The sequence below is a fragment of the Typha angustifolia genome, chromosome 7 (assembly GCF_048772165.1).
Source record: "Typha angustifolia cultivar Huaian chromosome 7, ASM4877216v1, whole genome shotgun sequence".
Lineage (NCBI taxonomy): Eukaryota > Viridiplantae > Streptophyta > Magnoliopsida > Poales > Typhaceae > Typha > Typha angustifolia.
This window is the reverse complement of record NC_133245.1, coordinates 16,686,069-16,712,503: the sequence shown is the minus strand read 5'-3', so window position 1 is coordinate 16,712,503 and position 26,435 is coordinate 16,686,069. Positions and strand designations below refer to the sequence as shown.

Sequence of the window (26,435 nt, the reverse complement as noted above, 5' to 3'; positions counted from 1 at the left end):
TATTCTCGGTAAATTATAGTTTACCTTTTTCTGTAGATTTAACTTGGTATTTTTTTTGTATGGATAAAGAATCCCTAGGGACATATCACCGGGATCTAATTTTATCTTTATATTAAATTATATTATTATAGGATAATACATCTTTTCATGTCCTAATTAAATATTGAGTAATATATAGTTACAAGTCGAGTTTAAGTGCTGTATAATTTATACGTGGCACTTCCAACGGCATCACAATTAAGTGTAGTTTTCTCCCTTTCTTCCTAACAAAACAACACATGAATGAATGGGCCAGCCTTGTCCATCTCAAAACACTCGCCACTCCCACACTGTCTCTCCCCTCAACGATGCATCTCCCTCCTCAAATCCATCACCCAATCCAAATGCCGCCTCCAGGGAAAGCAACTCCACGCTCTCCTCATCTCCTCCGGCCTCCTCCTCTCTTCCAGTCTCCTTCACTCCAAGCTCGCTTCCATGTACGCACTCCTTGGCCGCACTTCCGACGCCCGCAGCCTGTTCGACCGAATTCCTACAAGAAGCACCTTCCTTTATAACACCCTCATCCGTGGCCACGTCCAATGTGGCCTCCACCGCGACGCCCTCGGCCTGTTTGCCGACATGATCGCCTCCGGCTTCCGTCCCGATAACTTCACCTACCCATTTGCTCTCAAGGCTTGCGGTGATCTCGAGAATTATAAGTTGGGTATTGTGATCCATTGCAAGGCATTGGCTTCTGGGTTCTGTTCGGATGAGTACGCGCAGAATTCTCTGATGGCTATGTATATGAATTGTGGGGACAAGAAGGCCGCAATGAAGGTGTTCGATGAAATGGATAACCGGAGTGTCGTCTCATGGAACACCATGATTGCTGGGTACTTCCAGAATGGGTGTGCGGAGGAGGCATTGCAGGTTTTTGATCAGATGGTGGATACCAGTGTGGAAATTGATCATGCCACTGTTGTCTCAGTGTTGCCGGTCTGTGCTCATTTGAAGGACTTGTGGAGGGGGCAGTTGGTACATAAATTGGTCGATGAGTTTGATTTGGGTGGTTACGTTCCTGTGCAGAACTCTTTGATCGATATGTACTCCAAATGTGGGAGCTTGGGAGAGGCGAGAAGAATCTTTGATAACGCAATGTGTGAGAGAGATGTAGTCTCATGGACTGCAATGATTGGTGGGTATGTCTACCATGGACAGGGGAGCCAAGCATTGAATCTTTCTCACCATATGATGCTACTGGGTATTAGACCCAATGCAGTGACAATGGCGTCTCTGCTCTCAGCTTGCGCTTCCTTGCTCTCCATAGATCAGGGCAAAAGTCTTCATGGATCATGCATCAGGCTTCGGCTTGAATCAGATATAATTGTGGAGACTGCCCTCATTGACATGTATGCCAAATGTGGTAGCACGAAGTTGAGCTCAATGGTGTTTGAGAAGGGCTCAAAAAGAACTGCAACATGGAATGCAATCATCTCAGGGTATGCACGAAATGAGCAGGCAGAGTGTGCGATAGAGCAATTCAAACTAATGCAGGCAGAAGCAGTGCCACCAGATTTGGCTACAATATCAAGCCTCCTTCCAGCCTATGCAGAGGCTGCGGATCTGCGACTTGTGAAGAATGTTCATAGTTACTTATATAGAATGGGCTTTCTTAGAAGTATGGAGGTGACAACAGGCTTAATTGACGTGTATGCCAAGGCTGGCAACTTAGACACCGCATGGGTACTCTTCCATGGGCTACCTGTAAAGGACTTTGTTTCTTGGAGTGCAATTATCTCCGGTTATGGAATGCATGGCCATGCGAGGGTGGCTCTCTTGCTCTTCGAGAGAATGGTGGAATCTGGTGTGGAACCAAATGAGGTCACCTTCACTTCCTTGCTGTATTCTTGCAGCCATGCAGGTTTGGTTGATGAGGGCCTGCAGTTGTTCAAAAGAATGCTAAATGTGCACTGCTTGAGACCAAACGTTGAGCACTATGCATGTCTGGTTGATCTTCTTGGCCGTGCCGGTAGGCTCAAGGAAGCATTTGGGCTTATCAGAGAGATGCCATTTGAACCCAACCATGCAGTATGGGGTGCTCTACTTGGTGCTTGTGTGCTTCATGAGAATGTAGAGTTTGGGGAGCTGGCTGCGAGGCATCTTTTTGAGATTGAGCCAGAGAATACTGGGAATTATGTACTCTTGGGGAACATTTATGCTGCAGTTGGGAGGTGGGAAGATGTTAAGGATGTGAGGAGAATAATGATTAAAAGAGGACTAAACAAAGAGCCAGGATGTAGTCTAGTTGAGGCTAGGAGTGTTTGACATGGAGAACAAGCTGGAAAATTAGAATGAAATTTGATTACAACTGTGTATTAGTTTACCCTACCATGTCAACGTATAACTCAAATATTGTTTTACACCGAATGCAAATTATTAATACATCCATGATGGCTTCTGGCCATAGAAGACCTGGCTAATTTACGCAAGTAAAGAGTCTACCCCTCTACATCTCATTGCTGCCTGATTGGCCTTGTCATAGCTTTGATAGTGTCTTAGCTTTCAAGCTGAGGTTAATGTCATTATTAGCAATTGAGGCCAGGTTCCCACGTAGCCGTGCCTTGGCTTTATAAAGAATACCATGGACTTCCTCAAACTGAGGACTGGTTGCTCTCTTGACGTTATCAATCCAAGTCAGAATCTTCTTGTGAGGCAGCAAAATTCTCGCACGATCTTTCTCATCCACCACCTGAAGAACAAACCGAAAACAATCAGTGTAACAGCTTCAATATTACTGTTTTCTCTCTCTAATTTTTTTTTTTAAAAAAAAATCACTTGTATCTTAGCATAATTAGATCCTATCTTCCAAGATAAGTATGTTTCTTGGTATACATTATACAAGATGTCTACTTGATGAGAAGTTATATTGTCTTATTACCCGCGGCAAGCAATATCAAGATCTGGAAGGTTTAATTGGCAACTTAGTGTTTGGATCACATACCTCTAATTGCATAATCTCGCAGACAAGGCTGAGATCAGCAATAGATGGCTGAGAATTGCCGAGTAAGAACTTTGCATTCCCTTTAAGCCATATATTTTCAATTTTCGACAAGGACAAATTGAGCACCTTCTCAGCTTCCTTTGCTGCCTGTGGATTTAAAGGACGGCCTAATACAGGGGCTAGCACACTGTTCAGAACAAAGGAAGCTGGATGCCGAGTTAGAGTGTCAGATACAGCCTAAATCAATCAGGAGATGTTTGTAGAAAAGATCTACATGCAACAATTATCATCACATGTCCCAAGAAAAAAGCAACATGAATAATATTGAAATTGTAAAAAAGCCTCATATTTACCTTTTGTTTTGCATTTAGAATTTCAGTTGCCATTCATGTCTAACAGAAGTTCCAAAAAGAGAAATGAGAAGATCATAGAAACAACTATCTAAGATTAAGAATCACATTTGCAACATCAATTAAAAAGATATATCCATTTTTTGTTTTTACATGAATCCAATTCTTCTGATGTTCTTTATACCATGAAAAAAGCAATATGGATAATGTTTACAAAACAGAGGTATTTCATAAGAAGAAGGAAGATTTTTCCTCACCTGCACCATGGCGCAGGTTGGAATGATGCCAATCCAAGATAGAGTCAATTTTAGCTCTGGTAAACAGATCAGCTGGATACCTTCATGAAGAAAAAGAGAAAATGTGAGCAGTAACTTAATTAACATGGAGAGAGTCAATGTCATATAGTGAATTACCAGTGATCTGGAACTCCTGGGAATGAACAAGCAAGATACCTCAAGATGGCATGACTGTTCAAGGCATATTCAACAGCCGTTAGAATTTCAGAACGAGTTACAAGAAGAAATACAGTAGAAGAGACAAGTCAACAACGAATCTTTCCAGGATAAAGGAAAATCACTTTTCGAATTTAAAGATAAACTATCATTTTAGATCAAGTCATCAAAAATGAAGAGTAAGAGCTCATGTTCAAAATAGGCAAATATGTGACCTGAATTTATGATGACAAACTCTCCAAGAAGGAAAGAATTCATGAGAAATAACAATTTCTACCACCCTAAATGAAAAAATTCTAACAGAAACAGTTGGGTGACAACAGAGGACAACCACAGCAACAGCCTATTATATACATAGCCATGATATCTCTTTTCTCTTTTCCCCTTTCTGCTTTTGGAAGTGAGCTTAGTTGGGAAGAGGCCAAAAGAACTTATAGATAACCAATTGAGCAGTAATAAGGTTACTTATTTGTTATCTTCACGACCAATTCAAGAAAAGGTATCTCATGGTACCTGAGTATTTATCGGTGTAAAGAGAATAATATTTCATTCAAACTTAAAGCTTTTCATTCAGACAGTAGTATGACAATTATGAGTTACCTCTCAAACAATTTATATCTTCCATCCACAATTGCAGGAACTTGTCCCATTGGGTTTATTTCTGAAAGGAAAAAGAAAACGTATAGTTAACAACATTATCAATTCCTCTCAATTACAGCACCTGTAGACACACTTTAAGCTATAAGTTTTGCAAACATACTGATCTGTTATGAGATACATGTCACATGTTTTTCCTGTTTACAAATGTAAAAAGGCAACAACTTTTTCATTACGAACCAACAACTAATTAGGGTTTTTACGTCAGAATAGTAATTAACTCTCTTATTATTCTTCAAATAAAAGGAAGACGCAGAAATAAAAACTAAATGAACAAAAAGAGAACCAAATCGAGACCTTTAAATTCCGTCGATCGATGCTGACCCTTACTGATGTCAATCCTCACCTCTTCGAAATCGATGCTGTTTACCCTGAAACCCAACCAAAAGGGGGAAAGCTAAAATTATCCACAGTCAAACTCCTATAAATTCGAAGGGTGAAATCGAAAAGAAAGAAACAAGAGAAAGTTTTAGATGGATTCGAAGTACATACTTGCAAAAGATTATAATCGCACGCGATGGCTGCGACATCCGATCAACGTACACCTTCAACGCCATCTCAATCTCTTCTCTCCTCTCTTACTCTCTCAAAGGCACCGGTTGAAACGTCCAGTTGCGATCTACTACTTTTCGTCCTCCTATACCCAGCTGCGAACAATCAAGGATCCCCGACAAGATACTTTGCAGGCTAGGTCGTAGTAAATTACAGCAGACGAATGCCAGCCATATCTTTATATATAACAGGAAAGGAAAGAAGAAATCAACAGGTTGAAGACCAGGTTGTAGCGAATTCCTACAAAATTACTTACGGAGAGTCTGAGCCTAAGATTGCAATTTATGATATAATGGATCTTAATGGCAAAGCTATATCCCAAGGGTTAGTGACTATAGCACTATTCGATATATAGATTCAAGCCAATATTTTAATTAGTTTAAATTAAGCGTACATAGCATTCTAGTAGGAAATTTATTAAATATAATCCTAATTTTTTTTATAGAAGAAATCAAATTCATAACCTCAGTCTATTAATTCAATCAGGACTACAGTGCAAGGCACTTATTTGAGATTGAGCCTGAGAATACTGGAGTCTAGTTCAACATACTACTCTAATTTTTACCCACGATTAGAGGGGAAAAAGAGTTTGTATGTACTCTAGCTGGATATATTACTCTAATTTTTTTACCCAAGACTCAGCAGATACCATACTATGTCATCTTTATTACTCAAATATTGTTTTACACAGGAAGCAAATCACTAACACAATTAACCACAATGGATTCTGGTCACAGAAGACCTGGGTAATTTACTAAAGTAAACGGCATCTCGTTATGCCTGATTAGCCTTGCTTGCAGCCAGGTTGTCACGTAGCCGTGCCTTGACTTTATAAACAATGCCATGGATTTCCTCGAAATGAGGGTTAGTTGCACTTCTGACGTTGTTGATCCAAGTCAGAATCTTCTGGTGAGGCTGCAAAATTCTTGCATGAGCCATCTCATCCACCACCTGAAGAGCAAGACAAATACAATCACCGTCACAGCTTCAATATTATTGTTATTGTTGCTAGTATCCAGCATAATTAGATCCTACCTTCTAAGATAAGCATGGTTTTTTGATATACATTATACAAGATGTCTACTTCACGATAAGTTATATCAAGCATTATCTAGATCTGAAAAGTTTTAACTGGCAACATACTGTTTCAAATTATGGATAACATACCTCCAATTGCATAATTTCGCAGACAAGGCTGAGATCTGCAATAGATGGCCGAGAATTGCCTAGTAAGAACTTTGCGTTGCCTTTAAGCCACAGATCCTCGATTCTCGACAGAGATGAATCGAGCAACTTCTCAGCTTCCTTTGCTGCTTGTGGGTTTAAAGGAAGACCCAATGCAGGGGCTAGTGCAGTGTTCAGAACAAAGGGCGCTGGATACCAAGAGAAAAGGCCTCAGGTCATGCAAAATAATTAGCAGATGTTTATATGAAACATTGATATGCAAAAGCGGGATATTGGATGTTGTCACATGTTGTCACATGTTATACACAAATGGCAAAGTTAATAATATTGAAATTGTAAGAACGCCCCATAGAATTTCAATTACTATTCATGTCTAGCAGAAGTTCTAACTATAGAAAATGAGAAGATCATAAAAACAACTATCTAAGTTTTAGAATCACACTTGCAGGAAAAATTAAATATGTATACACAATTTTTGTTTTTCCTTGAATGTAATTCCCTGATGTTTTTGATACCAGCAGAAATAATATGGAGAATGTTTACAAAACAAACTGGCAATCGTAAAGGTACAACAAGCAGTATAATCCACCACATATTAATGATTCTTCATAAAATGTCCATTTAAACTAGAGAAAATGTATTCCAAGAAGCCAGATAGAGATGGCATAAATGAGCTTAAGGAAAGCATGCAAAGGAGAGCATTCAAACAGCAAACCTCATAATCAATCAAGCTACAGATAGAGCACCAATAGAGAATTTCCAACAGAAATTATCTTAGTTTATCTGATATGCCTGAAATTAAGATGACTTAATCATGTCTTCCAACATCAGGTATTCAGATGGCACTAACCATGTATAACCCCCAAGTGCCACTAGCACCCACGCAAATGAGAAAATAAAACAAGAAACTCAAATTTACAACAGAAAGATCTTATGTATTTTGTTTGTGAAAACCAGAAGAGGTTTAACTGGAAAGACATAACAGAGTAGAATATAGGCAGAGATGCTAGCAATCAATTTCCTTGTAGAAGTTCAATCAATTGACAAAATTTCTATTCCAACTGACCAATTCTAGCATATTTTTTGCATTCAAGTACTAGCCTTCACCTCTTGATGCTTGTTACACTTTGGATAGCAAGGAGAAGCCATTAAGTGTATGGTTGCACGGGACTCTACTCAACCCACCATCACAAAAACAAGATGCCGAACTGTACTGCATAAGAGGAAGGAAAGTTTTTTCACCTGCACCACGACGCAGGTTGGAATGATGCCAATCCAAGATAGAGTCAATTTCAGCCCTATTAAACAGATCAGCTGGATACCTTCATGAAGGAAAAGAGAAAAGGTGAACACTAATTCAAATAACATGGAGAGAGCACCAACAACGAAAATATCTTGTAATCAACGACATCTAGTGAATTACCAGTGGTCTGGAACTCCTGGGAATGCACAAGCAAGGTACCTCAAGATGGAATGACTGTTCAAGACATATTCAACAGCCATTAGAATTTCAGAATGAAGTTAGCAGAAGAAATACAGTAGGGCAAGTTAACAAAAAGATAAATTTGGCTTTATTTCTCCGGAAAGAAAGAAGAAAATTAGTTTCTAAAATTAAAGAAAAAATATCATTTGGAAACTATGCTCCTCGTAAAGTACAAGCCAAACAAAAACCAAGAGAGGAATTCAAGTTCAAAACAGGCTTATAAGAGACCTGAATTTGTGATAGAATTCCATAGTTTTGCAATTTGAACAACAAACACTGAGAAAAGTAAAAGAAATTATGACACATAAAATTCAAGTGATAACTTACAATTTCTACTGCTTTAAATGAAAAATTGTAAGAGAAAAACTGTTGATGAGAAGAGAGTACCACCACACTACCACAGTGGCACACTATTCTATGCATAACCATTTTATCTCCGTTACTTTTTCTCCCCCCTTCTTTTTTGTTTCTGATGGTAGCCGTAGTCAGGAAGATTACTTTTCTGATAGTAACCATATAGCCAAATGGGCTTTTAGCAAATCATGAGCAGCAAAAAGATTACTTTTGGTGTAATCTTCATGCTTGATGACCAATTCAAGAAAAAAACATCTCATGATTCCCAAGTATTTGAAGATATAAAGCGAATAAACATTCAAACTAAATGTTTGAACAGAGGAAGCATTCCAACAAATCTCCAAGCAAAATTTCTGGGATGAGAATGATCAGTTACCTCTCGAACAATTTATTCTTTCCATGTGCAATTGCCGGAACTTGACCCATTGGATTTATTTCTGAGAGCAAAAAAGCAATCCTAGTTAACAAAATCTACAAAGAAAAGAACAAGAAGAAAAATAACAATTTCTCTCAATTATAAGTTGCACCAATACTTGAAAGAACCCTAGACACTATAAATTCAGCAAATATGAAATTTGTTGGAAGATCTATATTACATATTTCCCATTTTATTAATCTTAAGAAGGCATCCGCTGTTTCCTTAAGATCTGACAACTAATTAGGTTTTAGACATGAAACTGGAAATATACTTCCAATCATAAGGAAGACAGAAACTAAATGGACATAAAAGAACGAAATCGAGAAGAAGTACCTATAAACTCTGGCGATCGATGCTGGCCCTTAGCGAGGACAATCGTCACCTCCTCGAAATCTATGTTGTTTACCCTGAGACGCAACCAAATTGGACTAAGCTAAGATTATCCGCAAACAAACTCCTATTGTAACAAAAACTTAAAAATCTGAGGGTTGAAATCGGCTAGAAAGAAACAAGAGCAAATTTTAGATGGTTCCGAGTTACTTACTTGCAAAAGATTAGGATCGCACGGGATGGCTGCGACATCCGATCAACGTACACCTTCAACGCCATCTCCCTATCTCTCCCCTCTCCTCTCACTCCCACGCACACTGGCTACAGATAAAACGTCCAATTTCGATCTTCCGTGTTCTTATTATGGGCTAATTACTATCAACCTCCTAAATCATCACTGCTTCCGCTTACACCTACTGATTTTATTTTTATTTTTACCGAATAGATTCTGAACTAAGAACTTTTTAGCAGATAAACCCCTTGAATTAAAGGGTTTATATGGATATAAAAAATTAATATAATATCTTCGTGAATATAGTGATAATTTATGGAGTTAAGTACTATTAACTCTTTTATTATTGATAGAGAGTTAGTAGTCTAATCACATATTAGATTGGAGTAGGAGCTAATCCTTATACAGGACAGATACATAAGCTAATAAGCCAAAAGTGTTTGAAGTTGTGACTTCTTGTCATATTAGTACGCTTCCAAGTTGCGTTGAAGTGATGGTTATAATATTTTAATTATTTTGTTTATTATTTAAGAGCTTAACAAAGAGTTAACTTTTTTTAGATATAGAATTGCTTAGCTTTCACTTAATTTTACTTCATATATTACGTCATGTGCATTACCAAGTGGTTACTCTAAACTAAACAGCGTTGTATTACTTAAATCAAATAAAGTTATTGAGTCAAATTATTAAAATATTAAATAATTTTCTTTATAATTTTGATACCTTCTTTTTTATTATTTATTTATTTATTTTTCACTTCCACCTGCTGCGGGCCTGTGTGATCGTCACGTATGATGATTCTATAATTGAAATGAATCGTTCAGGCTACTCAGATATGTATGACAACTTGACATAGTGACGTTAGCTGTTAACTTAATTTAATCACTCTCCAGCTTTGACTCCTCATCATCGATTATGGAAATGTTGACATGTTCATGTATATTTCGATTCTTGATAAACAACACACTGCAGCAAATTTAATATATACATATACAAGTCAGTTCAACTAATGTGAACCACATATTTCACAACAATTAGCTAACTTAGATTCCCTTTATCTGAAGCATGTCCAGCTTCTTGGGCCTTCTATAGTTCCTCAACAACAAAGAGCAGCAAACAACACTGACTGATGAGGCTGCCATTGCAGCACCAGCAAGCCATGGCGGCAGACGAAATCTGGCCGACGGATAAAGAATTCCGGCAGCGATTGGTATGCCGATAATGTTGTAACCTAGTGCCCATAAGTAATTCATCCGGATCCGGGAGAAAGTTTTCCTAGAGAGATCTATAGCAGTAATTACATCCTCTAAGTTGCTCCGCATAAGAACAATATCAGCTGCTTCAATAGCAATGTCGGTGCCGGCACCTATTGCCATGCCGACATCGGCAGAAACTAGTGCTGGTGAGTCGTTGATTCCATCACCAACCATTGCCACTGTCAAGCCAGACATCTGCAAGAAATTAAGAATATTAGTAATGGTAGGACATGTGGAAAAGTATGGAATCTAGCAGGTAGACAGAAGGAAAGGTTAAATTAACAGAGTCATGTAATGTGAGCACATGCTACCGTAATGGAAAACTGTACAGGATACTTAGATACCTACCTGCAGTTCCTTCACTTTCTCTGCTTTCTGTTCTGGTTTTGCTTCGGCAACTACATTGTCAATACCAACCTCTTTAGCAATTGCATTTGCAGTGCCCCAGTTATCCCCTGTTACCATAATGCTCTTCACCTTCATGGACCTGAGAAGAGATATTACTTCTTCAGCACAAGGCTTTAGTGGGTCAGATATGGCTATTATCCCAACAACCTCTTGATCCATTGATACAATTATTCCTGTTTGTGCCATTTCTTCTGTCTCCATGAGGATTTCAGAGGCTTCAATAGTTATTTCAATGCCTGATTCCAACATCAAGCTCTTGTTGCCTACAATCACAATTTTGTTTCCAACTGTGGCTTTGACTCCATGGCCCGTAATAGACACGAAGTCTTGCACTTCAGGCCATGCATGTTTTTCTTCTCTGAACTTCTTAGCATATTGAACAATGGCCTTCGCCAAAGGATGTTCACTATTCATCTGTCAATGATAGAATAATATAAGTTACCATCCATGACAAAAGAATGATTACATAAAAGATAAAATGTATTTGGTGCATTTTCCTCGTGATAGTTGGATACTAAGGATGAAGTGAAGCACCAGTTATCACTCAATTTGAAGCTCATGTTTAAGTAGACAGAACAAAGCATTTCTAGATGTATTAAGATCTGGATACTCTGAATATAAGAAGTTTGGAAAAAGTAAATACCTCAGCAGCTGCAACAAACTCGTAGAAGTCCTGCAATACCATATTTTTTAGAAGCCTAGTACTGACGACAACAGGTTTTCCAGTGGTAAGTGTCCCTGTCTTGTCAAACACAATGCAGTTCACCTGAGAAGTTTTACATTCAGCATCTGTAAGTAATCTAGAATTTTAGACAAGATAAAATGGAACATAAAATGCATTTCTTGGCTGATACTGATAAATTATTATAGCAACAAAGCCCTGTGTCAAGGATAAAACAGCGAGTTGCTTTGAAATTTTATCGTTCATTGTTTGCTAGGTGACCAAATAAAGAGTTGCAGAGTTGGATGCCTCCCACCAATCGTTTACTCAAGCATAATTTTATGCCAGCTATGTTGTTGCATTAGTTGGCTAGCTATAAAACAAAATTCTATAGTTTTCATTTGAGATGCTGATGTGAATGAGCATGGATTGTAAGCACTTCAGCAAAAAAATTAAGCACAGAAAGAGTTTCTCATGAGACCTTGTGTGCATTCTCCAATGCTTGACCACCCTTAATGAGTACACCTTGAGAAGCACCAACTCCAGTGCCAACCATGACAGCAGTTGGAGTGGCTAAGCCAAGCGCACATGGACAAGCTATCACCATAACAGATATTCCGAATTGCAGAGCAAGTTGAAAGCTATCCATGGAAGATGGTATCCATGATTTTGGGTAACCATTAAATTTCGCAGCTAAAAACCATGAGAACCAAGTGGCAATTGCAAGAGCGATGACCTGCACAGTTAAACATCACTAATTCAGTATGATATTCGTAAACAAATTACTCATACTTCCTATTAGAAATAGCACGCCCTCTTGTCCCAGTCAGTATACATATTTAATATCATTGTGTCATATGACGAGACTAAAATCTAGATTTTGAAACTTGTCCATTTCAGAGAGACACCCAGAACATGCGAGCCTCCTTGATGATCCCCTAGATTTCAAGACACATGAGCCATTACAATTGTTTGTGAAAATAGATCAGGTCAACATTCCAGTAGAGTAATTATAAGTCAGAGGCCAGAAAAAAGAATGGAACTGACTTAAATGGCCTTTTAGCCTAGTAATTCATTCAGTTTTTGAAATAAAAAGATTTATAATGTTGACATTTGCCGAAAATTAAAGCCGAAAAAAGGGAAGGAAGCATGTAATGAATGTATCCTTACCAAAGGGACAAAGAACTTTGATATACGGTCGGCAAACTTCTGAACGGGAGCTTTTGCCATTTGTGCTGACTCAACTAGGCGAACAATCTGTGATAGTGCACTCTCTGACCCAACATGTGTGGCTCTCACATAGAGCACACCATTTTCATTAACTGTTCCACCGATAACAGTATCTCCTTTTCTCTTTGCAACAAGCCGTGATTCTCCAGTTATCATGCTTTCATTGACATGGCTCTGACCCCATGTAACGAAACCATCTGAAGCAACTTTCGCACCAGGCATTATTTTAATGACATCGTTCTTCTGAATCAGTCGACTGTCTATTTCTCTTTCATTTACCACTTTGCCTTCACTATCATATGTTAACAGCGTAGCAGTTTCAGGTGCCAGGTCCATAAGCTTCGCAATTGCCTCTGAGGTTTTCCCTTTAGCTAAGATTTCAAGGTACTTACCAAGAAGAATAAATGATATGAGCATCGAACTAGTCTCAAAAAAATCAGTTCCCATAAATTCTTTAGAAGTTGCTGCCCTGAAAATGGAGTAAAGAGAATAGAAGTATGCTGTGTTGGTGCCGAGAGAAATCAACACATCCATATTAGCTGAGCCATGTCGCAAGGCTTTGTATGAACCGGTATAAAATCTACGGCCAACTATAAATTGGACAGGAGTGGATAAAATCCATCTCAGAAGCTCTCCAATACTCAACATATTAACTACCTTCTTATCAAGTCCATCTCGAATCCCAGGAATGTACATAAAGACCATGGAAGTTAAAAATACCGGAATTGTGAAAACCAAGCTCCAAAGGAAAGACTGAAAATACTGGTTAATCTCCTTATGCCTGTGAAGCTCCCTTCCTCCTGCTTCTGGATATATTGATGCTCTGAGATGTTCAGAACCCGTCGATTCAATTACTTCAATAAAATTCCGAGGACCTGTTTGATCTGGCTTGTAGGATACAGTGATTTTATGAAGCACAGGATCAATATTTGTACCCTCAACCCCTGGAAGTGCTTCAAGAGAGCTTTTGACCATCATGATAGATTTATCATCTAAGATACCATCAACTTTAAACTCTATCCTGTTCCTATCTTCTCCCGTTGTGATAAGTATAGCTTCAAAACCAGTTTCTTCGACTACTTCGACAAGTCTGGTGGCAGTGATGATTTTAGGATCATAACGAATTTCTGCTTCTTCAGTTGCCAAGGCTACTACAGCTTTCTGGACGCCTGGAACAGCTTTAAGAGCAGACTTAACAGTACTTGTGCAAGAAGTGCAGGTCATTTCTTTTACATGTAACCTGCATATTAGAATAGATCGTTCCTTAGGCTCCTCTTTGATCAATGCAGCTTCAAATCCCACATCTTCGATTCTTTCCTGGATTTCCTCCTCCTGTAAGGAAAAAAAAAAAAAGCCTCAGACGAGTAAATCAGACTAGCTTTCAACACATAATTGTATTAAATAAAAGTACTAAGATAAAGCAAAATAAAATGATATAAGACATTATTAGAAAGAGTAATAACTGTTATAATATAAGTACCTATTCATTAAGAAAGTCAATTAAAACGTAATAGGATCAAAATGTTGAATTCTTCAATAAAAACTCTAGTTTCCATTGTCCTTTGGATTCAGATAATCGGTCCTGCTAGGATTTCTCTTAGTTGAAAGATTTCTGGCAAAAAGTTCTTATCAGCTGATTTACACATTAATTTGGGTGTAGACTGCAACAAGTTGATTTGGCATCTCTCTGTCATGAAAGCAACCCTCTGTCATCTCTCTCAAGGAGAGATTATAAATATAAACTCTACTACTCTAGCCAGAAACTTATTGAATCAATCCTAAACATATTGTTGTTTCAATGACTGCTATTCATACAACAGGAATATATGATAGGATCATGATTATTCACTTAACATTAATACCCAGAAGAAGACTAGGGAGATTGGGAGGGGTACAGAAAAGGTAAGAGTGTGATACGACAGAGAGAAAAGATCAACACGAAAGAAATGAGTTACAATCTCTACAGTAAACAACTGTTTAGTCTTTTACTATATTGAGGCATTTGCATGCAATAACGTTAGACAAGTTCAACATGGCATGAAGAAACTTCATAATAAATGACTATAATTAATGGAGTTCTACTCGATCCATCAAAAGGTAGCAACACGCAAGACTTCATAGCCTTAATTACTATAGCGACATGAACCTGCATGACGTGCCTTTAGATTAACAAAGGCTACTCAAATAATGGAAAATAGAAAGGTCTCTCTTTCCCATTAAATTCATAATAGGAAAACATTCAATAAAAATTTGAAGATTAGAAGAAGAACCAAGTTGCTCAGTTCATTTAACACAGAATTTTCCATTAAAAAGGAAATAAGCGGAAAATAGATGTACAAAAGATTATGAAATCACTAGTGAAATCCAAACAAAAGAAGACAAGAAGCCCTGTTCACGAAATTGTTGGGTTCGATTCAAGAAACTCACAAAAAAAGAAAAGAAAAAAAAAAGCTATAAGCAAAGAGATCAAGGAATCGGAACAGACCGAGATGAAGGCGGGATAGAAGATGACTTGAGCACGGTTATTGAGCACGTCCACAGCCGCGTCATGTATCCCCGGGAGGCGCTTTATAGCCTTCTCCACCGATCCGCCGCACGCGGTGCACGTCATTCCCACGACCGAGAACAGAGCGACCCTCGTGCTCTCCTCTTCCTCCAGAGGTGGAGCCTCTATGTCGCCGAATCTGGCGCCGCCCTGCGCCGCCGGTGAGCCGCCCTTCGGCCGCTTGGGCATGGAAGGGTACCGAGGCCTCAGGGAGAGCAGACGAGGGGTTTTCGACGAGGAAGAGGAGCACGGATCGCCATTAAAGCACGAGAAGAGGAAAGCTTTGCTAGCCATTGCTCTCCTCCCCCCCCCCTTCTCCTTCCCTTGTTGCCTAGTTAATCTTTAGCTTGGCTCGAAAGCACGGCGAAGCGTTTGAATCGAAAGCGGTTTATAAAGAGAAACGAGAACGAGATGATGACAGTTAACATATAGTACGTAGGAGCGACTGCTTACAAAGAAATGTTGTTAGGTGTACTGGATTTAGCGGGAAGTCTTGTTTGGGTGGATTCTGGGGTAGATCTTTTATTCCCCGTAGCATCTGGCTTTTATGCGAAAAAAATGTGATGAAACGGAAGGCTTAACGTACAGGGCATCTAAGCGCAGTTACAAAGTGAAACGTGACGGAAGGCATTGATATAGTTAACAGTGCTGCATCTAAAGTGCAAATCTCTTTCAAATCATTAGGCACGATTTTCTAGATAATGGAGGAATATTTTAAATTTGTGCACCAAATAATGTACGTTAATAAATGCAAATGTTTGGTTGTCTCAGTGGACGAACGAAAATACGCCATTTTTTTTAAAAATATTTTTTGATGTTTAATTGTACAAAATAAATTAAAGAAATGTCTTCTTTACTCACTAAAGATAGTTCTTGAAGTGGGATATTATATTAAAATAAATAAATTTGAGGCTAAGGTATCTATGTGTGATGTTTGGTGTGCAGACCTAAAATAATCCAAACCTAGGATTTCCTTTAACTTTTACAAGAATGACTCAATGACCACTCTAAATTTTAATAATATGAAAAGAAAATAGTGTTACTGATAAAGTGAGAGAGACTTAGGCCAACTATACGAGTGGTTGGGTTCCACCATATAATAAAAGTTATGGGTTCTAATCCCAACAGTAGTGATTTAGACATGCATGATGTATCCAATTTACTAACAAGAAAAGAAGATAGCCTACCTAAAATTATCCAACTGCGAAAGTTGAGCAGATATAGAAAGACATAAAGTTGATTAAGCTAACAAGATGTAATTAAGTTGTTAACAACATGAGAGGAATGCTTGATTGCAGTCCTTGGATCTTCGACGCACAAAATATAGTAATACCGGTTGTAAAACTTCCATGCAACTGGATTTGCAGAGAATCCTCGCCCATAGTCTACAAGGTTGTCGCATAGTAGCGAATGGCGTATGGGCGGGCCAGCCGAGTGAGCTCGTCTTCTCCGCTAAAGCTCCGTTTCAACCTTCCATTTTACGTCCTCAGGGGTCAGGTAATTCTCCTCTCAATATCTTCGGCTACTTTGCAATTTTTATTCTTAGTTGGTCTCAGGAGATTCAGCTACACTTTTTTGTCCCACTAATTTTGGACCAGCACTAGGGTTTTTTGAGGTTTTAGTGCGTCATAAGAGGCAAAAGGAAAGCCCTTTAAATCGAAATAAGAAGATTTTTTTTTCCCAATTGTAATATTTTAGGCACAATTGGCATGAGCAGAAGAGGATCAATTTAAAACCTGATTGATTTACATAATTTTCTATAGAAGAACAAGTCCACATCTTATGTGATAAATTTGGTTTACATAAAAACGATATAACAGGTTTGATGGACAGAAACAAGAATCAAGAAATACAGAAGTATGCTGCTGATATCCAATCCATTAGAGAAGCACAGATCCGCATTTGCCCGTATATCCATAGAACCCCGGTTCTCTCATCGGTATCCCTTGATTCTTTAGCCGGGAAGCAATTGTTTTTCAAGTGTGAATGCTTCCAGAAGGGGTGAGAGGTGGCTCCTTAGTTTGTAATTATTCAATGTTCGATTTTTTGCTCATCCTTTTTGCGGCGGCTGATATTAACATTTAATAGCTTACATGCCAAACAGTGGGGCGTTTAAAATTAGAGGTGCTTCCAATGCTATATTCTCACTTGGAGATGACCAAGCTGCTAGAGGCGTCGTAACTCATAGCAGGTTCACTCCCTTATTTATAGCACTTTGCAATGAATACAATCTCGCCTTCTCTGCTTTAAAAGTTCAAATGTGTTTGGATAAAAGAATTAATGAGTTGTTCTCCATCTATTTAGTGGTAACCATGCTGCAGCAGTGTCTTTGGCTGCAAGATTACGTGGAATTCCTGCTTATATTGTTATACCCAAGAATGCACCAAAATGTAAGGTCGAGAATGTCAAGCGCTATGGTGGCCAGGTTATTTGGAGCGAAGCTACATATCAATCAAGAGAAACTGTTGCTAAGAAGGTTCAAAATGAAACCGGTGCAGTTCTTATTCATCCTTTCAATGACAAACGTATTATAAGGTATGTGACTGCCTTTCTCAGCGTGTTGATGTTCAGATATAGTTGTAATTGTCTTATTAAGGAAGATGATGGTCATATGCTATCCTGTTGTTAAATTGCTATAGTTATCTTCTCATTTACCTTGCAATTCCTAGGTTCTCAGTTATAAAGTAGTTTGAGTTTTGAGATAGTCTAGCATTCAAGCCCAGTAATATCAGGTTATTTGAATATACTGCCTAATTTCTCTGTTGCTTAGGTCCTAATTTTGAAGAACAGTCTAGGACAAAATTCTTAGTTGAAGTAAGGCAGCTGTTTTAACAAAAATAAATAAATAAATTACGTATGTGCCAAAATTGGGACAACTTTTCTTGTTTTCCGGAGAAATGGAAAATCCGCTTGTCATAATGCAAGCTGATTTCCTACCTTTAGTCAAAATAGTTCCATTATAAGGTATTAGTTCAGGTTGATTTGTGGACTTATTGTCTATCGTCCTTCTGAGATGACTTCCATTGTCACCTATCTTCTGTTAAGTATGTAGAGAACATATCTCTTTTAATTTAGTCAAAGTAATTTAGTTTAAGGGTGAGGTGAACACCTCTGATCCTCTGAGTTGTATCTTTAATTATATAGTTCTTTATATGACCTTCTCGGCATGTAAGTTTCATTTCATAGAATTCGCCAAAGTATCTGTCTTCAAGTCCAATATTGCCAAAATAACCAGATGATCAGCGCTTGCCTAACCTTTTGATATAGTTCTTCAAGGTAATGTTGACATTTCAAACGTCTTTTTGACGAGTCCAATTATCACATATTTGTCTCATTACTTGGGAGATGTGTTTCCTCATCCCTGTGAATTGTGATGTTTTGATATGTTCCAGATCATTAACTCCATGCAGAAACCCTGAAGAACCACTCTACTTAGGAACACCTGAATTTTGACTTCCTTGCCTTGGTACTAGCAGTATCTTTTGATATAGTCCATTATAATATGAGAAGAAACAAATTTTGTTGGAAGTTATGTTTTAAACATGTTTGCAGTGGTCAGGGTACGATTTCACTAGAGCTGTTGGAGCAAGTACCCGATATTGACACCTTAATCGTACCAATTAGTGGTTCGTACTTTGGCAGATCTTTAACATTAATAAACTATGCTCTTCCCTTGTCTTATTCTTGACATTTTCATTTCTAACGTGGCTATATAGGTGGCGGTCTTATTTCTGGTGTGACATTGGCTGCCAAAGCGATCAACCCTTCCATTTGTGTTTTGGCAGCTGAGCCGAAGGGTGCTGATGATGCTTCTCAATCCAAGGCAGCAGGAAGGATAATTACTTTACCTGAGACCAACACAATTGCTGATGGACTCAGAGCTTTTCTTGGAGAACTTACATGGTATATATACCCACTGCCAAAAGTTGCTATATTTCAGGCTTCTGGACATTTAAGTATGCACGTAGCTATCTATGTATGTGTCTGTGGCGTAATGTGTATCAATAGGTCTTTAGGGGCATATATTTTCAATTTGGATATGACATTTTACTTGCCCGTCATCTCTCCTGATAAAAATTTCTCTCGTAGATTGAAATTTTTCTGAGGCTTCCTGCCGTTCGAGAACTTGTCATTTTCTTGTCATTTGTTCTTCTTTCTTATTACCAGTCGTTTCAGTGCATAAGACATAATATGATTTATTTTCCTTCTGTTTCAGGCCGGTAGTGCGGGACTTGGTGGACGATGTCATCACGGTCGATGATAAGGAGATCTTAGAAGCCATGAGAATGTGTTACGAGGTTCTGAAAGTCGTCGTGGAGCCTAGTGGAGCTATTGGCCTTGCAGCTGTTCTTTCCGACAAGTTTAAACAGTGTGCTGCTTGGAACCAGAGCAACAAAATTGGAATCCTCCTCTCTGGAGGCAATGTTGATCTTGGTGCCTTCTGGGAATCATTTTGTAGACAATAGTTGAGTTCTTGTGCTTATTCATCAATTCACTTGGTAAGATTGAGTTGGAAGAGAGAAGTATCTAGCGACTAGCTTGCGAGTTAGTATCTTAATATTGCTTAAGGTTCAAAGTTGCTACTTAAACATGCCGATTACTTCAGTTGGCCTTCAATCTTCATCATGTGTGAATTATTATTCTACTTTAGTTATTATGATATTATTAAATATTCACTTGGGACAATTCATATAAATAACAGCTTTCAAGTCAAAATAATAATAATAATTCGCAGATTTTATTTTGCTTATTTAGATTTCTTTTTTAGATTATAAATGAAATGGTTTTTTTTATATAAATATCCTTCAAAAAGATCTTACGGTATATATGATATATCTCTTTGATATTTGCTTGTAAACCCTTCGGAACATAATTTTTGCACAAAAACCCTAAAAACTCTTGATTTTATATGGATACCTTTTAAACCTAACTATTTTTAAGAGTTATTATTTTTTATTATTATTATTTTACTTATGAATTCTAAAAGGTAATATGAGAGGCATTTAAACAAAAGTTATAAATTTTGAAGGGTAAACGCAAAATTATGAAATTTAAAAGGGCATATACATAGATAAGAAATTTTAGAGGGATATACGTGTAAAATAATCCATGCAATCTCCAATTTATGATAGGTAGAATAGTATGACTAATCTCGACGATCATATTTCACCTAAAAAAATTGCGAGAAGCATTATAGGCATTGTAACAGGGATTGCACGGTAGACCCACTTTGCTCCTTATAATAGACTAGAGTCTCATTCACTCTATTCTACAGACGATACTCAAGTTCACGTCCTCAATTACTTGAACGGAGAAAGAAAAAAGAAGAAAAATTAATTAAACACTAATTAATTGGTTGTCCTATATATATTAATTATCTATCTTGGTTTGGTTTCAGGTTTACATTGCAACGCAGCAGAAGAGTGTAGAATTGAGGACGGACTTCAAAAGTTTCATCAGACATCCAAACACTCACAACAAAGAAAGGAGGAGTATTTCGAATTGAAACGAAAAGGAATCAAGAGTCTAACAACAATTCTGAGATCCATAAAATAAGATGCAGGATTTGTGGTTTCAAACTAGCAATACAAGAAAAGCATTGCTGCTCGATCCATTCCAAAGTGAGTAGAATAGACTCTAAATTTATTTGATTCAGTGATCTGAAAGTAGTTTTATATATGTATATATATATATATACTTCAAATGAATTTTGAGTTAATTACTTCTCTTCAGGTGAAAGCAATATTCCCAGAAAGCAAAAGGTACCATGTCGATCACCATTTATGTAACAGATGGGTAAGTAAGACGCGATGTCCGTGACTTGTGATTTGAGCACTAATCATGATATAGTTAGTTTAGAATTAAAATATTTGGAGCACTTATCTTTAGTTATTTATCTTCTTATTGAAGTTTATCTTTGTATCATCTTTTGAGCTCTTCTTCTATGCCCTTTATATTTATATATCTTTTCTAGGATAAAAAGAGATCTAACACTTAGAAAATTTAAAAGTGTTATAACTGATTCATCATGTGATTATTTATTTCTTAATTATAATTTTAGTTGAAAAAATAATATTATTTTTTGCATGTATATCCTTTTAAAAAATATCTTATTTGTATATATAATCTTCTAAAGTTGATCTTTTTTTAATATATTTTTTTAACAGAATTTCCTTTTTTTTTTCTCAGGAGCTGAAACTGAAATGAAAATAGTTGAGGGGTGAAAATATAATTAATCAAAAAAAAAATCCAACCGGAAACCCTAAACCCTGAGGTGGACTTCTATTGGGTCGCACCGAACCTTGATTTGGTTCAAAGCCCGCCGCATAGTTAACACACCCCAACTACAACACGGCTTTGAGTTGCTTCGATCTCGCTCGGGACTTGCATCGAACAGATGGTGAGCAAGAGACAGAAGGAAGCACGAAAGCGATTCAAGGAGGCGAATCCCAACCTTTTCCCTAAGCCCGAGCCCCCCAAGGAGGACTCTTCTAATTCAAAGAAGAAGAAGAAGAAGAATAGCAGGAAGAAGGTTAATGGAGTCCTCAAGGGCAAACCCACCAAGAAGAGCGGCTCCAAGAAGCATCCTTTGAGGGTGCCTGGGATGCGCCCTGGAGAGAGCTGCTTCATTTGCAGGTCCGAGGATCATATTGCTAAGCTTTGTCCCGAGAAAGCCCAGTGGGAGAAGAACAAGGTTTGTTTTGATTTACTTCGATTTGCTTCTCTTTCTCCGGTGCCTATCAACTGTTTGCTTTGTTGTCAAGTCTACCATTTTACGTCTTATTATTTGTTTTTGCACAATAATTGTTCTTGTTTGTTAGGTATATGAATTGGGTATGCAGGTCATGCTAATTCTCTTGTTTGGGTGGTTTAAGTAGACAACGAAGTGTTATGATAAATATCATGGATCATCGTTGCTAAAGCGATTACTTCCTAGATTTTCACTCCTGTTGTCAGAATTGTAACTCGGGTTATTTAGATAGTTTGAATGGTTTATTGAGAAAAAAAAATACTAACTACGAAACATCGTTGTGTTAACATTAGTTTTAACAATAACCATATCCATCAGTAATATGAGCAATCGATTTTTGTTGTTTTGACATCATGGTGGTGTCTACCTATGCATAATAATGCAAGTGCCTCATGCTTTATCCAGATTTGTTTGCTCTGTCGCCAACGTGGACATAGTCTTAAGAACTGCACAGAGAAAAGTGATAGCAGCAACAACAAAAAGTTTTGCTATAACTGTGGAGAAGTTGGACATTCTCTTTTCAAGTGTCCTAAGCCCCTTGAAGATGGTATTCCGCTCATCTTTTATTTGATATAGTTCTTTAAAGTACTTCCTTTTTTTCAGTCTATGTAATCAGCACGTTTTTCAGAGTTTATATAGTATTAATACTTCTAAGGTGCCAAGTTAATGGATTTCTTCTTAAGGTATTGAACTTTATTTGTAAATGCAGGGGGTACAAAATATGCCAGCTGCTTTATCTGTAAAGAGCAGGGCCACTTGAGCAAGAACTGTCCGAAAAATGTACACGGAATATATCCAAAGGTACCCCATATGTATAGGTGATTTATATGAGTAGCTTGTAACAGAAATTATCTGCATATATTTGTTAAAAGGTTCTGTTATCTGTGGTATTAGCTTGCCATCAATTGAAGTCCATAAATGTTGTAAATTCGTAATGGAGCTTATTGAATCTTCTTCTTAAGTTTTGGACTAAGAGTCAACCTCAACAATGCTGTATATTAATTATCCTGTCAATTAAGGGGAATCTGATTGATTATTTTTATGTTCTTGTTAGGGTGGTTCCTGTAAGATATGTGGTGGTGTTACGCACTTGGCCAAGTTTTGTCCAAATAAAGGCAACAGAGATTTGACATCCTCTGCCGGGGGGCAGAACATAGGTATTACCGAGCTTGTATTATTCATGTCAATTAATCCTCTATGATATTGTGAATTTTGGTATTAAATCTTTCTTTAGAATACGAAGTCTATCATTTAGCTGCATTTTCAATTTCTGATCCTTTTTGCTATGTTTTTTGGGGTAACTCTAACTCTGAAATTGCGTGTGGATATAAGCAAGCAACTCTTGGCATCACTGGATCTCATTTTCACCTCAGTGAGGATATGCTTGCAACATTCATTTATTATGTAGTTGATTTAGAATGTCTCTTCCTCTCATCTCAGCTAGCGAACCTGGGGAAAACCTGCAAGGGCTGCAGTCCATCTTCCGGAGCGGAGATGATATTGAAGATGATTTTGTTGTAGAAGAATTGAAAAGCGGCAAAAAGGATCCCCCTTTACACTCTAAGAAAGAACCAGCTGCTGGGATGGGTGACAGCGAAAAGAATCCTCATGCAAAATCAAAGATAAAGAAGGGCCCAAAAGTTGTAAATTTTTTGGGTTAAGGCAATGATCATTTGCTTTCAGTCATCGGATCTTGGATGTATGTTCATGAATATCCTAGTGCAAATGAAATTTTGTATTTTTCGCTTGTACGATGAATAGTCTTTCTTATTTTCTTAAGATGATGTTGTCAGATTAGTTTGCACCGGTACATGTAGATAATCTGCCGTTTTCTTTTGCTTTGAAGGACATTTTAACCTCTCATTGCCATTGCACAATGTCTAACACCATTATAATGCTAGATACATACATGTACATATATCTGAGCACCTAACACCTATCTATAGAAGTTGGTTGTTGGTTCTTTATGGATGATGGTGAGCATGTCGCTCTTCATGCCTCTCTCCATATGGGGATATGCATGGCGGACTCGGTCAATGCCTTCATCTCGGACGTGCCATCAAACAACTGCTTGATTTGCGAGTTTCTCCTCTCTCTCCTCCTTTATTCCCTCCATCAAACTCTCTCCTTCCCACATTTCTCATTTCCCCTCCTCTTTCTTTCTCTCTCTCTCTCTCTCTCTATTCCTTTCCCAGTTCCCATCCTTGGAGAAGAAACTATGGTTAGTCTACTTGATCAATATTGTTTTCAATGTCGATTAGCTACATTATCTTCTGATAGTTTTCATTTCTTGTTGCACAAATGAAGGCCAACTCGGCGTCGGGAATGGCTGTGAATGATGAATGTAAGATAAAGTTCTTGGAGCTGAAGGCGAAGAGGAACTTCCGTTTCATCGTGTTCAAGATCGACGAGAAGATCCAGCAGGTGGCGGTGGAGAGACTCGGCCAGCCCGACGAGAGCTACGATGATTTCGCCGCATGCTTGCCGCCGAATGAGTGCCGCTACGCCGTCTTCGACTTCGACTTCGTCACCGATGAGAATTGCCAAAAGAGCAAGATCTTCTTCATCTCTTGGTAACGTTTGCACCTATCATGCATGCAACTAAGTGGCATTCATCATAAAGAGAAATTTATTAAAACAAACACCCTACTTTTTAATATCGAATTTGTATTTATCTTTTACTACCTTAAAAGACATGGTGGAGTTCGATTAACTATATATATGAGCATATCAATGCTTATAAGAAATTTGGAAAGAAAATAGAAAGATACATAATAGCAAAATATTATTAGAGTGACTGCTAACAATTGTACCAATACTAATTCTGGTCATTGCTCTACGTGGATAAATTCTTGTAAAATTTAATGTACAGGGCTCCAGATGAATCAAAGGTAAGGAGCAAGATGCTGTATGCTAGCTCTAAGGATAGATTCAAGAGAGAGCTCGATGGCATCCAGGTGGAGTTACAAGCAACGGATCCGAGTGAGATGAGCATTGATATAATCAAAGGGCGAGCCTTTTAAAGAACCAATTCGACCGTCTAATCCTTTATTCGACGACGGGGATTTCCCTTCATTTGTTCGATGGACAATATTTATTCAAGGAGATAGCATCGAATTAAACCCTTTTTTTTTTCCTCAAACCATGTGGCTAAATACTATTACTACCTTTATTTGTAACTCGTTTTCCTTCCGAAGTTTAATTTGCCAGTATGAATGCATCTGGGTTGCACCTAAAGGCATTTATTCCTAATCATGTAAACTAGATGCTTAGGACGAAGAATGAAATTAGAGCTCTCTTTCATTGGCAAAAATTGATGATTCACATCCTATCCTTTTCATATCGTTAATGAATAGAAGTGGCCATCGGCCCACATGGGCCGAGTTTGGGCTCAATATATTGGGTGGACTTTGGACTTAGGTTTAGCCTCCACCAAACCCAAAAGCCAGCCAGCGGCAAGGATTTTCCATTAGGATGAGAAGGCCGGGTACTAGTACCTAGTTTCTTTTTTAGCTAGCCAATCTTAGATACTTTTCCAACGCAAACCACCTCAAACTCACCTCATCTAATCTCGAGTTTTTCTCTTTTACTACTTAGATACTAAGATTAAGTGAATTAAAAAATCACTAACTAAGACAATAATTTTTAAATATAATAAAAAATCTCTAAAAAGTTCTAAAGTCTGAGAGAAAAAAAAATATATATTATAAAATATGTTTAAAAGTTATTAAATCAGAAATCAGATTCATATCGCAATATCTCCCTCACATTAGTAAATTTTAATATAAGTCGGTCAAGTGACTTAAAATATCAAAGTTAGTAGACATGTAAAAAAAAAAAAAGTAGAGGGCTAGTTAAATAAATTATATATAAAAAAAGAAGCTCTGTGGTCCAATCCTTTGCCGTATCAGGCTATCACCAATTACAAGGGGGCATGTCACATCGTTTATATAGCCCATACCAGACGTCCAGTCTGCATTGGAGTGCGTAGAGTCCATTTTATAAGGAAACAAATACTTTTATCTATGCAAATACTAGAGCACAAGAATGCCACCCAGTTCTCCGGTGGTTGATAGAATGATAAGGTGTTTATTTAATCAGTTGTACATTTTCTATATTTACCACCCCATTTATTTCTTCATGCACGCATTGTGACCACAAACTACCTCCCGCCCTTTCCTGACCACCAAGTTAAAAAGATTCTAAAATTAAGGCCGTCAAACTCGGCCCTACTAGCACAATGGTTGGATACAAACATATTGCTTAGATCTATCTACCTGCCTATTTAACTACGTAACTGAAAAGACCCAAGTTGGCGAATTCCTTCCTATAGAAATAATGAGAACAAGGACAAGAGAAAAGAAGTCAATCAGGATAAAAAGTGTACCTCTTTATTCGAATTATCGATGCATTATTTCAGGCTGAGCCCGTCCTAATAATAATCTGTAGCTCCTGTCTCCTGAGAGCTTTTGGTCACAGTATGAGATATAGAAGGGACGAATTATTTTCTAATTAAATGTAAAAAAAGAAAATAATTTAGCATGGGAAGCTTCCTTTATTGTACTTTTGGAAACGATGCCGACTTCTAAGC

The 26,435-nt window shown here is 37.8% G+C and overlaps 6 protein-coding genes across 7 annotated transcripts; 3 read left to right on the top strand and 3 right to left on the bottom strand.

The window, feature by feature from the left end:
• Window positions 1-185: 185 nt before the first annotated feature.
• LOC140762502 (pentatricopeptide repeat-containing protein At5g39350) lies at window positions 186-2,311 on the top strand. Its single transcript, XM_073100351.1, has one exon. The coding sequence runs from the start codon at window positions 283-285 to the stop codon at window positions 2,302-2,304; it is 2,022 nt and encodes a 673-aa protein (XP_072956452.1). The 5' UTR covers window positions 186-282; the 3' UTR covers window positions 2,305-2,311.
• A 43-nt stretch (window positions 2,312-2,354) lies between these two features.
• On the bottom strand, window positions 2,355-5,246 carry LOC140762503 (glutathione S-transferase T1-like). The gene is made up of 7 exons (XM_073100352.1): window positions 4,932-5,246; window positions 4,737-4,810; window positions 4,383-4,443; window positions 3,744-3,797; window positions 3,588-3,667; window positions 2,981-3,186; window positions 2,355-2,728 (listed from the first exon to the last, which is right to left on the bottom strand). The coding sequence occupies exons 1-7, from the start codon at window positions 4,994-4,996 to the stop codon at window positions 2,516-2,518; spliced, it is 753 nt and encodes a 250-aa protein (XP_072956453.1). The 5' UTR covers window positions 4,997-5,246; the 3' UTR covers window positions 2,355-2,515.
• Window positions 5,247-5,637: 391 nt separating this feature from the next.
• Window positions 5,638-9,194, bottom strand: LOC140762504 (glutathione S-transferase T1-like). Its single transcript, XM_073100353.1, has 7 exons — window positions 8,976-9,194; window positions 8,765-8,838; window positions 8,390-8,450; window positions 7,600-7,653; window positions 7,419-7,498; window positions 6,159-6,364; window positions 5,638-5,942 (listed from the first exon to the last, which is right to left on the bottom strand). Exons 1-7 carry the CDS (start codon window positions 9,038-9,040, stop codon window positions 5,766-5,768), a joined length of 717 nt encoding a protein of 238 aa, XP_072956454.1. The 5' UTR covers window positions 9,041-9,194; the 3' UTR covers window positions 5,638-5,765.
• A 683-nt stretch (window positions 9,195-9,877) lies between these two features.
• Window positions 9,878-15,473, bottom strand: LOC140763985 (copper-transporting ATPase HMA5-like). Its single transcript, XM_073102386.1, has 6 exons — window positions 15,034-15,473; window positions 12,489-13,880; window positions 11,800-12,054; window positions 11,301-11,423; window positions 10,598-11,071; window positions 9,878-10,444 (listed from the first exon to the last, which is right to left on the bottom strand). The coding sequence occupies exons 1-6, from the start codon at window positions 15,385-15,387 to the stop codon at window positions 10,037-10,039; spliced, it is 3,006 nt and encodes a 1,001-aa protein (XP_072958487.1). The 5' UTR covers window positions 15,388-15,473; the 3' UTR covers window positions 9,878-10,036.
• A 923-nt stretch (window positions 15,474-16,396) lies between these two features.
• LOC140762818 (serine racemase) lies at window positions 16,397-19,716 on the top strand. Its single transcript, XM_073100773.1, has 7 exons — window positions 16,397-16,590; window positions 16,914-17,094; window positions 17,198-17,284; window positions 17,398-17,628; window positions 18,646-18,719; window positions 18,810-18,996; window positions 19,310-19,716. The coding sequence occupies exons 1-7, from the start codon at window positions 16,443-16,445 to the stop codon at window positions 19,557-19,559; spliced, it is 1,158 nt and encodes a 385-aa protein (XP_072956874.1). The 5' UTR covers window positions 16,397-16,442; the 3' UTR covers window positions 19,560-19,716.
• Window positions 19,717-21,396: 1,680 nt separating this feature from the next.
• On the top strand, window positions 21,397-25,119 carry LOC140761942 (actin-depolymerizing factor). 2 transcript variants are annotated; one of them, XM_073099488.1, is made up of 6 exons: window positions 21,397-21,787; window positions 22,250-22,391; window positions 22,554-22,645; window positions 22,899-23,015; window positions 24,125-24,417; window positions 24,717-25,093. In XM_073099488.1, exons 1-6 carry the CDS (start codon window positions 21,491-21,493, stop codon window positions 24,865-24,867), a joined length of 1,092 nt encoding a protein of 363 aa, XP_072955589.1. In that variant the 5' UTR covers window positions 21,397-21,490; the 3' UTR covers window positions 24,868-25,093. The 2 variants fall into 2 exon arrangements, with proteins under 2 accessions (XP_072955589.1, XP_072955588.1); XM_073099487.1 differs by lacking the exons at window positions 21,397-21,787; window positions 22,250-22,391; window positions 22,554-22,645; window positions 22,899-23,015 and adding an exon at window positions 23,508-24,065 and having other exon boundaries at window positions 24,152-24,417; window positions 24,717-25,119.
• The last annotated feature ends 1,316 nt before the right edge of the window (window positions 25,120-26,435 follow it).